The sequence below is a fragment of the Schistocerca piceifrons genome, chromosome 3, assembly GCF_021461385.2.
Source record: "Schistocerca piceifrons isolate TAMUIC-IGC-003096 chromosome 3, iqSchPice1.1, whole genome shotgun sequence".
Taxonomy (NCBI): domain Eukaryota; kingdom Metazoa; phylum Arthropoda; class Insecta; order Orthoptera; family Acrididae; genus Schistocerca; species Schistocerca piceifrons.
In genome coordinates this window covers 36,894,991-36,911,093 of record NC_060140.1, presented here as the reverse complement: position 1 = coordinate 36,911,093, position 16,103 = coordinate 36,894,991, and the positions used below count along the sequence as shown (strand labels likewise).

The window sequence follows — 16,103 nt, the reverse complement described above, 5'->3', positions numbered from 1 at the left end:
CCTTTCCTGGATTTCACCTCAAATGTATTGGTTGTTGTCGCAATTGGCTCCTTTGAAGGATCCTGCATCTTTGTCCTTTGCTGAAATGTGCTCACTTCTGTCTGTCTATTTTCAAAAGCAAACGCATGTGGTAGCCTCTCGTGTTGCCTTTTATCTTTGTCAAAAACAGCCACATCAATCCTATCGCGCTTGGGCTGCTGAACTTCACGGCCTCAGTCGAAAGTGTCAATTTGTTACTGACGTTCACAAAGAATCCTATGCCGATTCCATGGTACAAGATGCTATTATCTGGTCGGCGCCCGACAAAGAAGTTCGGCAACATGCCCTTCAGTTGGCGAATCCGACTCTAGATGAAGTTCTCTCCATTGCGCAGTCTTTTGCAATTTCTCGTGCCGCTGGGGCGCAAATAGAGGCGCGGGGTGATGTCGGGGAAATACAACCTCTGTGCGCTGTTGACCCCGCGTGCGGCGTGTCCCCACCGGCCGACGTGGTCGCAGTGCGCTCCCACGCGCAGCCTCGGCCTAGCCGTAAACAACCCACTAAGAAACTGCAGCAAAACCCCCGGCAACTTCCTTCATGTCCGCGGTGTTTTACGAAACATTCACGCGAGGATTGTCCCCAACGTTGGGCTGTGTGTCACAATTGCAAAAAGAAAGGTCATGTGTCTTCCGTTTGCAAATCCGACCGCATACATGATGTTCATGAACATGACGCTGGTTCTGATTCTGTGTTGTCTGTCAATTGCACTTCTTCCCTTTCAGGGCAGTTATTCCTCACTGTCCAAATCCTTGGTCAAGATGTTTGCATGCAAGTGGATACCGGTTCTGCTACCACTATAATTAATTCTCAGACGTATCTTCAGTTGGGTTCTCCACTCTTGTCACCTGTCACTCGGCAATTACGGACTTACAATAAACAGAAGATTTCTCTGTTGGGACAGTTTAATGCTGAGGTATCTTACAAATCTGTCGCTCGCACTGTTCCCATATTTGTGGTCGACCAGAGCAACGCAGAAAATCTTTTTGGTTTCGATGCCTTTCGCGTTTTTGGGTTCTCCATAGATGACTCTGTCAATATTGTCTCTGATGCTATTCCTTATGCTCAACTGGATTCCTTGTCGACGACATTTTCGTCCCTTTTTCTCTCCTGGGCTAGGCCGTGCAAACGACTTTGAAGCTCATATCACGCTCAAACCCACTGCTCGGCCTAAGTTTTTTCGGGCTCGGCCCATTCCTGTGGCCCTTCGTGATCGTGTAAAACGGGAGTTGGATCGTCTCACTACTTCAGGGGTCTTGCTTCCTGTCACTTTCAGTGAGTCGTCCTCTCCTGTCGTTGTCGTTGCTAAACCAAATGGTGATATTCGTCTCTGTGGCGATTTCAAAGCCACTGTAAATGCTCAATGCCTCATCGACACTTATCCTATGCCCCGTCCTGAAGAACTGTTCACTAAACTTGCTGGAGGCCAGTATTTTTCTCAACTAGACCTGTCAGAAGCTTATCAACAACTTCCTCTCGACGCTGCTTCCAGCAGTTTCTGGTCCTTAACACACCTTCCGGCCTTTATCAATACCAACGATTGCCATTCGGGGTTGCCAGCGCCCCTGCTCTCTTTCAGCAATTCTTGGAACAGTTATTGCTCACTGTCCCTGGGTGTATCAATTACATGGACGACATTGTTGTCACTGGCTCCACCACTGAAGAACATCTTCAAAATCTCCGCACACTTTTTCATGTCTCACAGACTGCCGGTCTTAAGTGTAACCTTCAGAAATCACAATTTTTTCAGGTATCTATTATGTACTTGGGGTTTCAACTCTCTCGGGATGGTATTCGTCCGCTTCAGCAAACTGTCGCTGCGATCGATCCCCTTCCTCGCCCTACATCTGTTAAGGAACTGCAGGCCTTCTTGGGGAAAATAGCATACTATCACAAGTTTTACCGTCTGCGGTTTCAGTGGCTCAGCCGTTGCATCGCCTGTTGCATAAAAACGTGCCTTTTCACTGGTCCGTGTCATGCGAAGCGGCTTTCCAGAAATTGAAGACTATGCTGAAACAGGCCCCGTGCCTGGCTACTTATCGACCTGGCCAACATCTTGTTCTTGCCACAGACGCCTCTCAATATGGGGTCGGTGCAGTCCTTGTGCACCATTTTTCTGACGGTTCGGAACAACCCATTGCTTATGCCTCCAAAATGCTCACAGATGCCCAACAAAAGTATTCTCAAATTGAGAAAGAAGCTTTGGCCATTATTTATGCTCTTCATAAGTTTGGTGTTTTTCTCTATGGCTCAAAATTTCATCTTGTTACGGATCACAAACCCCTTGTTTCCTTGTTTCATCCATCAACGTCACTTCCCGACAAGGCTGCACACCGCCTCCAGCGTTGGGCTCTTTACTTGTCTCGTTTCAATTATGAGATTCATTTCCGGCCAACGACTCAACATGCAAATGCTGATCCTCTCTCTCGCCTTCCCATGGGTCCTGATCAGGCATTCGATAGGGACGAACTTTTGTGTTTCCACCTGGATGTTGCCGAGCAGCGGGTTGTGGACGGGTTCCCCATCACTGGGGACAGGCTGGCGGCTCCTACGGGTTCTGACCCTACGCCCTCCCGGGTTTTACGCTGTATTCAGAAGGGTTGGCCAGATTGCCCGTCCGCTAAGACTTCTGATCCGTTGCAGAACTACTACGCTTTGCGCTACCGCCTCACGGCTAGGGATGGTGTTATCCTCCTCTCCACTGACAATGCTTCGCCGCGTGTTGTGGTACCTGCGTCTTTGCGTGCTTCGGTCTTGCGCCTCCTTCACCAAGGGCACTGGGGTGTCTCGCACTAAATCTCAGGTGCGCCGTCATGTGTACTGGCCTGGCATCGACTCTGAAATAGCACACATGGTCGCTGCCTGCGGCCCTTGTGCGTCACAGGCCGCTGCCCCGAAGTCATCTTTGTCACCGTGGCCTTCGCCTGAGAAGCCCTGGGAGCGCATTCGTGCTGACTTTGCGGGACCCTTTTTAGGTACTTATTGTCCCCTCGTAATTGACGCCTACTCTAACTTTCCTTTTATTGTCTGTTGCACGTCGCCTACCACCACGGCAACCACCAGTGCTCTCGCCCGCATTTTTTCTTTGAAGGCCTCCCCTCTACTCTTGTTACTGATAATGGTCCGCAATTTGCCTCTTCTGAATTTGCGGATTTTTGTGCTCGTCACGGCGTTATGCATGTCACGGCCCGCCGTTCCATCCACAATCCAACTGTGAGGCTGAACGACTGGTCCGCACATTTAAGGCTCAGATGCGGAAACTTCTGACTTCTTCTGCTGCTGATGATGCGCTTCTGCAGTTTCTGGCGTCTTACTGTTTCACCCCCATGGGCGACCACAGCCCGGCTGAGCTCTTACATGGCCGACAGCCCCGCATGCTACTTCATCTTCTGTGGCTTCCCACCTCACGGCCACGGGTGCCTTCCCTTGGCCGGTTCACCGCCGACGACCTCGTCTGGGTACGGGGATATGGCAGGCGGCCAAAATGGAGCCCGGGCGGCATCTTAAGACACCGTGGCAGATGCCTGTATGAAATCCAGACGGACACGGGTGTTGCAGTGCGTCATTCGGACCAGCTTCGGCCTCGTGTGCCAGCAACGCCTGTTCCGAATACCGCTGCACCACTTTTGGCCCTACCTGACGCTGGGGATTTTGGCATCTCTCAATACTCACAACGCAGCCCTCTCACTGTCATCGTGATGCCAGCACAAGAACGGACGCCACCAGGAGATGTGCCCATGCAGGAACCGGATGACCATCCTCTCTCATAGCAAATCTACTCGCCTCCTCCTCCAACGGACGCCGACACGTCACCCATGTCTCCTGTCATATCAACTGCACTTGCCGCAAAGGGCAGATTGGTGCAGGGGGCCCCAGCAGATTCGACTCCTACGTCTCGTGTCATCTCGACCCGTTATAATCGGGGACACTTCTGTCCGTACGGGAAGCCTCCTCCTCGAGACTTTACGGCAAGTAAAACAACGCCTATGGACGTTAGCCATCTCCAGGACACCTCCATCAGGACCAGTGCAACAATTTCAAAGGGGGGAAAAGTGTTGTGACTCGCCGATCATTCAAAGCGCCGCCGCGCAATTACGTGCGTCCTCTACGTGCGGTGCTGTCTGCCAGCCATGCAGCAGCTGCGCCACCTAAGCGGCCAGCCGAGCAGCGGCCACTAGACTGGGACTCAGTGCTCATTCGAATGCTAACGTGTACACATGTCTTGCTTGTCAACTTACTCAGTGACTTATATGTGTTGTGTCATTCTGAAATATATTTGTTAAACTTGACGTTATAACAGTTATTGTTATTCATAATGTCTCCGAGCTGTTGTTGCCCTCCCCAAAAAGGTGTATGTAATTTTAAAATACTTTAGGTGAAACAATTTTGGCTAGTCACAATATGACGTATCTGCAAGTCAGATCTTACAATAGCCATCTGTCAGTTTCCTTTCCACTTATCATCATTGAAGTGATAATAAGAAGGAATCAGGTCTGGACCTACCCAATCTACAGTTATTAACAAATATAAACTTAAAAGAATTCAGTTATTGCACACTTATTAAACAATATACCTCGGTCAGTATTTGTGAGACACACGTGTTTCCTGTGAGTTGGGCGACTCGGGTTAAGACACTGCCATCTGGTGGGATCGTGTACCACATCGGACAAATTCAGCTGCATGTACGTGGCATTAGAAAAAAGTGCTGCTCTTGAGTTATAAGTATTTTAACTTAAGTGTATGAAGAATTTTCTGTAATATGGTTATCACTATCAGGTTTTGTTGTGTGGTCATGTCACAGGAATCAAACATGGGTGTTCAATAGGAAACTGAAGGTGTATATTCCTGAAACAGGTATGTAGAAACGTGTTTGATTGTAATTGTGCGCTCAATTGCTGTCATGAAGGAGAGCCGATTAGGTATGTGAAATGAGTTCAGCTACACATTAACAGGCAGGAGCAACTGCTGTAAAGTATATTGGCAACAAATTCTGGCTAGAAGTTGTCTACAGTAACTGATAATTATGATCAATACTTCTAGATTACAAATGATCCTTAATCCCCAGTATTCTGGTAAATGGTGTAACGAATGGCTTGCTGGTATTGTTTTACTTTGGTTTTAAATATTTGGGGTTGTTCAGTTTTCTGTCTGATGTCCATTGGCAACCAGTAATGGGCTTTTGCACCAGAGTATAAAACTCAATTTTGAATCCCCAGTGAGATATTCGTAATCTCCATGAAAATTATTTCTAATTCGTGTTTTGTGTTTGTAACTTATTGTGTCCATCCCAAATCAACTCTTGTTATTCACCAGAAATACCATTAGGGAGTATGTATGTTGGCATGCAAGTGTAAGAGTGAAAAAAACAGTTTTTGACCGATGTATACTGTGAGTAATAATGTATAGCTCTGAGATACGGGTGTTAAATGAGTTCGTTGTTAGGAAACTGATAGTAACTGAAAGAGAAGTGGAAAGAGTGATGTGGAACTACATGAAGAAAGAAAGAAAGAAAGAAAACAGTGTATATCAGGCATATAATAAATGTGACTGACGTAACTGAAAAAGTGTATATTTTAGAATGACATTGGGCTGGTCATGTCACTTGAAGAAAGATCGCAGATGGTCAAAATAGCTGCTGGATTGAAGTTCAGTTTGCCAAAAACAGACTGAGGGAAAGCCAACTGGACAGGTGTGAAAGATATTTGTGCAAGACAAGATTGGAGAGATTTCTGAGTGCAAAGCAGGTAGAACTGAGCCTTTTGGTTAACTTATCTACATGCTTACCTGGGTTTATATCCATTTGGATCCCCAGAAACTCCACACATTTAGTCTCATGTAATGTGTGACCATTGATCTGTACTTCTGGTACCTACAGTCATTTTATTTATTTGAAATTGCATAACTTGATTTTTTGTAAGATTAAGGGTTATGTTGCTGGCTGTGAACAAGTTGTAAGTCTATTCCATCATTCTCCTGGACGTGCTTGGGCCCGATACTTGTGTGATCAGCAAACATTGCTGTTTTTTAAGAATCCTCCAATGTTCCCGGTAAATCTTTCGTGTAGACCAAAAATGGGAACAACCCGAGCATCGAACCCTGTGACATGACGTATTCGATGTTTCCCCACTGTGAATTTAATCTTAGGTATGACTCAGACCATGCAGGGGGAAGACCTTTACTGCTATACTGTTTTAGTTTCGGTAGTGGAGTTTTATCATCTTCACAGTCAGAGATTATGACAAGATCACAAAAAATGCCAACTCGATTATGTTCGTTGTTCAGTCCTACTTTGAGTTTATGACATCATATATTCTCGGTACAGAAGACTTAGCAGAAACCAAACTCAACTGTTACTAAAAGTTTTCTCCCAGAAATATGGTTCAGTATTCTGAGATACGATATCTTCTCAAAAACTTGTGAACACACTCGATGAAGGATATCAGCCTGCATTGAGAGGTCAGTCACTTATCTCCACTTTTGTGCATGCTGGTGTCACAACTGCATACCTAGGTATTTCAACTCATTGGTTGATTCTAACACTAAAACAAGCGTGGTTCTACCAAATTGGAACAAATTTTAGTACTTTGGCTGATATACCATTGCAGCCATTCGAGTATAGTGTTGTGTGTTGTTATGTTCCCTGCATATACTGCTGACTGCTTGTCTTGGGCACTTGGCAAACTAAATTGCTGTGCTCACCATGTTCTGATGTATGCCGTTTAGCGTTTTGTCTGGTAGGCCATGGCAAAGCACATTTTTTCACCAGAAGATACTCATTTAGAATGAAATCAGTCACAGCATAATAAACACACATTCAATACCAGCTATTCTGGTTTTTATTAACGTTCACATTATGCAGCTTTGGAGGCACAAAATGATCGAGATTTTAAAAAATGCTCAAGATACCAGAATAGTTACTACTTTTTATTACCCTAATGATTTTTGTGTTCTCTCTAACAGATGAGTTAGCAAAACTGATGTGTAGTGTGGTGGAGTGTGCACTGCTCATGTAAATAAACTTATTCTATATGCTTTTCATAGATGATATTGTGTCTCTGTTTTCAGCCTCTGTTAGGAAGAATTTTTTTCAATTTAGTAGCCAACACATTTAATTTCATATAATCTATCTCATTGTCAATGGTGTCTGGGGATTCAGTGTTGTGTACGTAGTTGAGTTTTTCATTACACACCATTACGTGATAGTGCTCCACAATGTCCTCACTTTGTTCTTGGAACTTTGAATTTTCTGGTCATAGTAGATGGTTTTAGCCTTTCTGATGACTTGGTGAAGAATTGTCAATAATTCTTGTAGTGCATTTTCAATTCACGAATGGGGCTAGTCTTTTGCAGTAAATGAAACACTTTCTTCCAAGTACAAGTTATTTTGATCCGAGATGATAGCCACCCTTTTTCTTGGCTTCCACTATAAATCATCCTGACCTATTGCAAAGGAAAATTAGACTCATAATTTTGTAAGGATATTTTTAGGAAAGAATTAAATTTTTCATCTGCTGTTTGTCTTTGGAAAACTTCTTCTCATTTTTCGTTCGGTAAACTGTCTATGAATAAAGTGGGTCAGCATGTACAATTTTGTTTAATTTTCCTTTTCTTTCCCCATAGTTAAATATGATTGATGAAGATGCTTTATTCTCATGGCCAGATAAACAATTTATTATTAGACTAACCTCATGTTTCATTACACAATGGGCTGCCTTTTGTCACTCTAAACTGAATATTTTCTTTCCCATTCAAATTAACAGTGTCAGTAATATCACTTGCAAAAATGACACACAGTGAATCACTGGTGTCTTCTGCATCTACATCTATACTCTGCAACCATTTTGAGGAGTATGGCAAAGGGTACGTCCCATTGTACATGTTATTAGGGTTTCTCCCTGTTCGATTCACATATCGAGCACTCAAAGAATGATTGTTTGAAAGCCTCTGTGCGTGCAGTAATTATCTTAATCTTATCCTCTTGACCTGTGTGTGAGCAATACATATGGGGTTGTGGTGTATTCCTAGAGTCATCATTTAAAGCCGATTCTTAAAACTTCGTTAATAGACTTCCGTGGGATAGTTTACACCTATCTTCAAGTCTCTTCCAGCTCAGTTCCTTTATCTCTGCGACACTTTCACATGAATTAAACAAACATGTGACCATTGTGCTGCCCTTCTGTGTACACTTTCAATATCCCCTGTTAGTCCTACCTGGTATGTGTCCCACACACTTGAGCAATATTCTGGAACTGGTCACACGAGTGATTTGTAAGTAATCTCCTTTGTAAACTGATTGCACTTCTCCAGTATCCTACCAATGAACTGAAATCTATGCCTGCTTTACCCACTGCTGAATTCATGTGGCCATTCCATTTCATATCCATGCAAAGTGTTACACCCAGGTATTTGTATGAGTTGGCTGATTCCAGCAGCGACTCATTGATATTAGTGTCATAGGATACAACGGTTTTTCATTTTGTGAAGTGCAAAATTGTACTTTTCTGAACATTTAGAGCAAGTTGCCAATCTGTACATGACTTTGAAATCTTATTAAGATCTTTCTGAATATTTATGCAGCTTCTGTCAGATAGTAATTCATTATAGATACCTGCATCACCTGCAGAAGCCTGATTTTACTATTAATATTCTCTGCAAGGTCATTAATATGCACTGTGAACAGCAAAGGTCCTAACATACTTCCCTGGGGCACATCTGAAGTTACTTTTATAAACCTGACAATGACTCATCATCCAAGATGACATGCTGTGTCCTCTCTGCCAAGAAGTCCTCAATTCAGTCACAAATTTAACTTGATATCCCATATGATCATACTTCTGACACCTTGTGTAATATGTGAGTGAAGGAGTGCTGCACATTAAACAAGAACGGTTGTTTTATATTGTGAAGTTCTGTTTGACATGTGTTCACTAAGGCAAAATAACTATCCAATGAGTCAACTACATCTGAATATTTCTGTTTGTTTTTCAGTACTTTATTTAAGTTGCACTTTCAGTACTCTAGCAGTAAAAATTCTGGTGCTTAATGCATCTTCATTGTGTCTTTTTTAATAGTGATTCTTCTTTATTGCAGGAAGTGAAAGAAATGAAAAATATTGATGAGTTAGAGAACTTTCTGCTCAAACATGGTGAAAACATCGTAGATATGATGGGTGGAGAGATAGATAGGATTGAAATGAAACTTCGTGTAAGTAAAATTTTGTTTCCTTTATGCAGCATTTTAAATGTACAACGGCATGGTGAGAAGTTGTTGGGATGACAGAGATGGTGTTATTTAAAACTTTGTTGGTGCATGTTGTGCAGTAACGCAAGTCAAGTGGCAATTTCACTTGCTAAATAGATATAGATTCATAAAGTACTCATGCTATATGTTCAAATTCCTCCAAATAGGTGTAATGGAATATTGTGCCTTCATAAAACTCTCTTAAGTTTGGACAGCTTAATGCCAAAGTTCACGTAAAATGATCAGTTAATGGCAGCTGAACTTTTGTACTCCTCTTGAAAACTGTTTATGTGTAACTTATGGCACACAGTATTGGAAAATCAGTGACTGAACATGTCCGAAGAAGCTGACAACATTGGTGTATCAGGCAAGAAAGAACTAAAATAGTGTCGTCCCCTCTCTTTGAGAAGTTAACTGTGGGAAAACCTAGTGAAAGATGGGAGCTGTATTACAGAACAGATTTTTTGGAACATTCAGGTGGTATTGGAAAGAATGCAGTGATTTAGTTACCAACTTGAAACTGTGGACAATCTGGGAGTATACTACTTCATACAAGAAATAAAACCACAATAGCAAGTAGGCTAATCTATTATCTGCTGAAAACATGTCACTGTCAGCTGCTTTCTCACTGTGATTAATGTGCATCTGTTTGCAGCAAATTATGTCTCTGTCAACTTAACACATTGGTTACTGATGGAACCAAATGGTGCACTGGGATAAAGGTGAAGTCAGGTATCATCTGCTAAGAAGGGCATGGCTTTTGTTGCCTTGCAAGAACAGCTTGTGAGTACCATGGAATTCATTAGGACCAACTGGATAGAAAATAGGTATGAAGAGCCTTGAATTGCAAAAGAAAAGGAAAAAAGATAATAACTCCGAGTCTGAGCTGGTTGTTTTACAGTGGGAACTCTGAGGGGTTTAAGATACAAATTGTTGGAACATTCACCTGATTTGGCATGTTACATGTGAAGAATATGTGGCTGGAAAATGTTTCAAATCTAAGGAAGAGCATACTGTAGTGATCTGCACACCTTGCAGAATTGTACTTTGTGGGTTAATCTACTTGGTAGAAAAATGTTGGACTGTATGCACTGACATAACCGGGGAGGGCACTATTGAAATTCATTCTTGCCTTAATAAGCTCTATATTTCACTGCCAGGCCACAACTTTTTGCATTGCCCTCAAAGTATTAGTTTCTTTGTTATATAAAGACTTGATTTAAACAAAGATGTGTTGTTACAGGAAAAACACCCGGAAATACGGCACTGTGACCTGGAAGTTCTATGAGCTTCTGAGGATGTGTACTTCATCCATACTGTCTGGCTGCAAAGATGTGTGACAATGGTGGATGGTTACATTTGCAGATTGAATAGCTAAGTTACAGGAGACCATTGAGATGCTTAGAAGTATTTATTTTTTGTATGGAAGAGGGAATGTAAATGTAGACTCAGTGAGCTGCTTTTAATGGAACACACAAGTTTCTTATACTTACTGTGACTTTCAGCAGCATTTACTATTCATCCAAGGAGATCCAGTGGTGGTGTGCTGTAAAATCACATCCATTGTTTGACTCATGTTGCAGATAACTTACTGTTATTTTTGTTGAACTTGATCTTACACAGAGGTAATTTAGTGAAACTCCTAGTGGTCTTGTCATGACTGAAAGATTGAAACTAGAAAGGTGAAATTCTTGACCCATAGGTATACAGTGTTTGAGAAAAGCTGACATCTCACAATGATGTGAAATGACATTTCATTGTAGTCAAAACAATTTCCACTCTATATTATTCGATTGTATGGTGTTATATACTCTGTGAACATAGTAGTATTGCGATACGAAATTCAGTCAGACTGAGTCTCAGCAGCTTTTCAGCTTATTATCTCCATTAGACAGCAAGAATTTAAAAGCTAAATATATGACTGATAAAATTATAGCCATACATATTTTGTTGGAGAGTTTGAGGGACTGAAATGTGTTATGCAGGTCATCACATTTCCAACTTTATTTAAAAATATGTGCCTGAAAGATCTAAATAAGATATGTTTCTGATTTAAAAGACTTACTGCAAGTTCCTGTTGGTTCAGAAATGTTCTGGATAGCAGATGAAAATATGATGTGCAAAAAGTGACTAGGTGGTGATAACAGGGCATTTCTGAAATATGTGCATTTGAAGCAGAAATAAATTAAATGTAGCTTACTTAAATGGCCTCTCTCAATACAAGTGTAGATTCAGATATATTGAAGCAATAACTAAAAGATGACTTGGGATGCCCTAACATTTCTGATAGCTTAGACATAATCATTTCTAAAATGTTCACATATCTCAGAAGTTAAAATCATTTCTGACAGTGACACATGTACATTTTAAAATCTGAATAGAAATGATTCTCAGTAACATTTGTGATTCTTAAAAGGTTGCTGTATTACTGTATGTTTTACTTGCCGTAACATTTTCAGAAAATATTTTAATTGTTCAGTATTGTTACTTATTGTCGATGTCAGTTATGCGAATACCAAAGCTTCTTTATGGTGATTAAAGCATTGAAATCTTTTTATATATATTGTCTCAGTTTTCATAGTAACCTTTTAATTTTCAAATAAATTGCTGTAGTGCAGAGAGTGGGTTTGAGAGAGTGAGTCAGAAATCTTGCTTATTATTTCATTCAAACTTTGACACTGTAACTGTAGCTGATTGCTTTTTGAACATACCCGCGATTAATGTGCGTGCTGTTTTGCAATGTTTAGTAGACAGATCTATGGTGTTAGTTGATATGAATTAAAAGTTAATGGGAAGGACCTTATGACTGAAGATTACATAGGCAGTTTAAAGACAAAGGAAATCTGAATGGCATGAATGTCAGTGTAGATACAGTGGATTAACACTTTGTTGACTAACAGAAAGGGAATAGTTTTCAAATAAAAATTGGTCATAGAAAAGAATGGAACTTTTTTCTGGCAGGGCTTAATATTCTTGGCTGCATGGCACGTAGTGTAGCAGTATGCCTACCATAATTCGAGGAATTTGATTTACTGCACAGTGGTCACTCAGCCCCATTGTTGACACTGTTATTGTTTTTAAATATACATTTCTTCCTGTTGTAAACATCTTTTGCTTGAATCACTTGTGTTGATACTTAGCAAAGAATGTCAGTCTTTCAGTTTAAAATTTTAAATGTTTATTGTGATTCAACTAATAGCAGACTTCATATCTTAATTTTTAGCTCTTTCTCCTACAATTTGATTATATGAGGAACAAGATATAAGACTTGAAATTGAAGCACTAGTGCTGTACAATCTTAGTGGATGTACTGATGAAGAGTAGCACCTTCCTGGAAAGAACTTGAAATGATTCCGTAATAGTTGCTAGTCTTCATTGTCTATATCCAACACTGTAGGCCAGTAACAGAAACACGAGAGATAACTACAGTACCTCAGTAGAGGCGAGAAGATATATTACAGTCAATGAAAATAATAGTGCATACTGAGGACCGGCTGACGTAGAAACAATCATGTCTTTAATGGAATGGGTGCTAAGAGTATTCTTGTAGCAAACAGGGACGGCTATAATTCTGAACAAAATCTTCATGTACAAAAAAATAAACAATAAAAGTATTCAGAATTAAACAGAAATAAAGAACAGCCTCCAGCTGAGACAGAAATCACATTTTTCAATGAAATGAAATGTGGAGCAATAGTTACTCAGTCTTATCATTTTCAATGGTACAGTCTTGAGTTTGCATCTCGGTGATCACAAAAGTATCGTATTTCGCATTCTTGCAGCAGCTGGAATTCTGTACACCAGGAAGAGACTTATGCTGCCTTGTTCGTGACAAGGCTTGCTTTATTTGAAAGGGTCAACACTGCAGGCTAGGCATACAGGTGTGATGTTCAGATTGTGAGGTGGAACTATTAGATAAGTGTTATTCACTAGAATTAATTCAAAACACTCTTAGTTTGTAAGTGTATTACAGTTTTTGTTGTATATTAATTAAGTCACTATTACAAATCCCAATTAGTGATACATTCAAAAAAGATAGGTGATATTGACAGATGTAAATACATATTTTGTCCATGGAACAAGGTAACTATTCATTGTATAAGTGTAGCTAATATAAAATGGCATTGAACTGTAGATATTGGCCAATCTGTGATACGAAAACTTTTTTCATATGTGCCATGGTCCATGGGTAATGATTTGTTGTGTTGGGGTCTTCAGTGCAAAGGCTGATTCGATGCAGCTCTCCACACTAAGTCTATTGTGTACAAGTGTCTACACCTCTGCGTAACTACTGCATCTTACACCCACTTGAAGATACTGCTGCAAAGCCCTAATCTACCTCTACAAGTTTTAGCCCCATACTAGCCTCAATTATCAGACTATTCTTTAATGTCTCAGAATGAGTCCTGTCAAGTTGTGCCACAGATTTCCTTTCTCTCATATTTGATTTAGTGCCTCTTCCTTAGTTACCTGATCTACCCTCTTATCTTCAATTTTCTGTAGCAACACATTTTATAAGCTATTCCCTTCCTATCACAAAGCAGAAAAAGTGGTCTAACTAAAACATTCATTTTTCTTTACATACTATACAAATATGTAATAAGAAATGGGGGTTCCTATTTAAAAAAAACTCAGTTGATATCCGTTTGACCTATGGCAGCGCCATCTAGCGGGCCAACCATAGCACCATTTGGTTTCCCCCTTCAAGCTAGACAAGTTTCGTTCTTTGTAGTTTTTTCATTTGACGCTTATTTCGTGGGATATTTGTCCCGGTCACAATCAATGGACCACCCTGTATGTTTTGCTTACTGTCCACATTGCCCTTCCCTATAAGGCTTCACTCGAGAGAAGATTCTTAACGTTCTTATTTATTTTAGATGTAAACAATTTCTCTTTTTCAAAAAAAGCCAGTATGTGCTACTTCTCTCTGTCAGTTGTTTTTCTGCACAAACAGCTAAATACCAGTAGACTCCCAATCTTTAAAGAATATAACTCCCATTTATAAAACACCTTCAAACATCTGATTACAATTGAGTTAGTGTCTTCAGTATTTGACATTAAATATGTATGTGAGAAAAGGTTTAGAAAAGGTTTCAAATTATGCTTAAAGTTTCTTGGAAGTTGCTAAGTGCCCTTATTAAGAAACACTAGATGACCTCCTGAGACATGAGTGTAAAATAATATAATTTTGTAGCTAAATTCAGTGGTGCATGTGGATACTGTCTGCAAACTATGTTGCAAATAGATTCTGTAGTATTAAAGAAGTAATAAATTAAAATTTCAGATCTGCACCGAAGTTTAACTGCACAAACAGTGAAAATGTATTGTAGTAAGCAATAAACTTCTTTCATTTCATCATTTTGTGTGTCTGTGTGGGGGGGGGGGGGGGGGGGGGGGGCGGCATCATCGAGAAAAAGTTTTTTAAAGGTTTGAAATTACTTAAAGTTTGTTGGGAGTCGTTAACTGCTCCCATTCAAAAATATTGGGTGAATAAGTTGTGGCTATTTATATGCCGTCAGCTACGCTTTCTCAGGTCAAGCACACATTTCCTGTGTGTAATACTTCTCTTATTGTGTTGAACTTTAACTCGGGACTATACTTCTCAATGAGCGTATTATGAAAGTACTTAAAAATTTTTTATTTGGTCAATAATTTCACGAAGTATTGATAATCAAATTTTTGTTGCCCTGGAAGCTGTTTGATAGATGACCTGCAACTGATGTGGTGTTCTGGGATAGTCGCTTAATAATATAATGCCTACTACTGTTAGTGTCTTGTTTCCTAAACTAATTCACAGGATGTCATCTCATTTAAAACATTTTCTAATGGCATGTATATGATCCACTAAACCACGAAACAGAAATTTTTAATCATAACAGCAGTACGGAAAAGGATAGATTACTACTCACCAATAGAGGTGGTATTGAGTTGGAGACGGACACAATAAAAAATACTGCTAAAAGATATAAGCTTTTGGACAAAGACACACGCGCGCACGCACGCACGAGACTAGTCCCTGGCAGCTGAAAACAGACTGCAAGCAGCAGCATGTCATGGGAGAGAGACCTGGTAGTGGGGTAAGGAGGAGACTGGGGCAGGGGTGGGGGGGGTAGCAAGTTAGATGTAGGGGGTGGAAAGTGCTACTTGTGGGAGCATACAGGGATGAGGTGGAGAGATGGTGGAGCAGCTAGGTGTAGTCAGGAGGTTAGACAGAAGAGGGAGGTTCCAGGAAAGGAGAGAAGTAAAAAGACAGAGGGCTGAATGGAGGGCCATGTAGTGGAACAGAAAAGGGGCTGGGTGGGTAAGGACAATGACTAACGAAGGGTGAGGTCAGGGAGGGTTCCCACCTGCTCACTTCAGAAAAGCTGGAGTCAGTGGGAATGATCCAGTTGGCACAGGCTGCGAAGCAGTAATTGAAATGAAGGATGTTTTGTTGGACTGCATCTCAGCAATGGGTAGTCCAGCTGTTTCTTGGCTACAGTTTTGTCGGTGGCCATTCATGCAGACTGACAGCTTGTTGGTTGTAATGCCCATGTTGAATGCAGCACAGTTGCTGCAGCTTAGCTTGTAGATCACATGACTGGTTCCACAGGTAGTTGTGCCTCTGGTGAGATAGATGATGCTTGTGAGCAGACTGGAATAAGTGGTATTGTCAGGATGTATGAGACAGGTCTTGCAAGTATGTCTCCTACAGGTATGTGAGTCATGAGGCAAGTGGTTGGGAGCAGCAGTTGTCTGGGGATGGACAAGGATATTGTATAGGTTTGGTGGGCAGTGAAATGTCACTGTGGAAGATGTGGTAGGACACTTCTCATTTCAGGGCATGA

The 16,103-nt window shown here is 41.1% G+C and overlaps 1 protein-coding gene across 2 annotated transcripts in view; it reads left to right on the top strand.

Moving 5' to 3' along the window:
- The window catches only part of LOC124789474 (zinc transporter 9), a 208,305-nt gene extending 195,946 nt beyond the window's left edge, over positions 1–12,359 (top strand). Inside the window, exons 11-12 of one of the 2 annotated variants that reach the window (XM_047256843.1) lie at positions 9,127–9,240; positions 10,520–12,359. In XM_047256843.1, the coding sequence (XP_047112799.1) occupies positions 9,127–9,240; positions 10,520–10,564 (159 nt within the window). In that variant the 3' untranslated portion in view covers positions 10,565–12,359. The remainder of the gene's footprint in view (positions 1–9,126; positions 9,241–10,519) is intronic. The other variant, XM_047256842.1, reaches the window with a different exon arrangement.
- Positions 12,360–16,103: the final 3,744 nt, after the last annotated feature.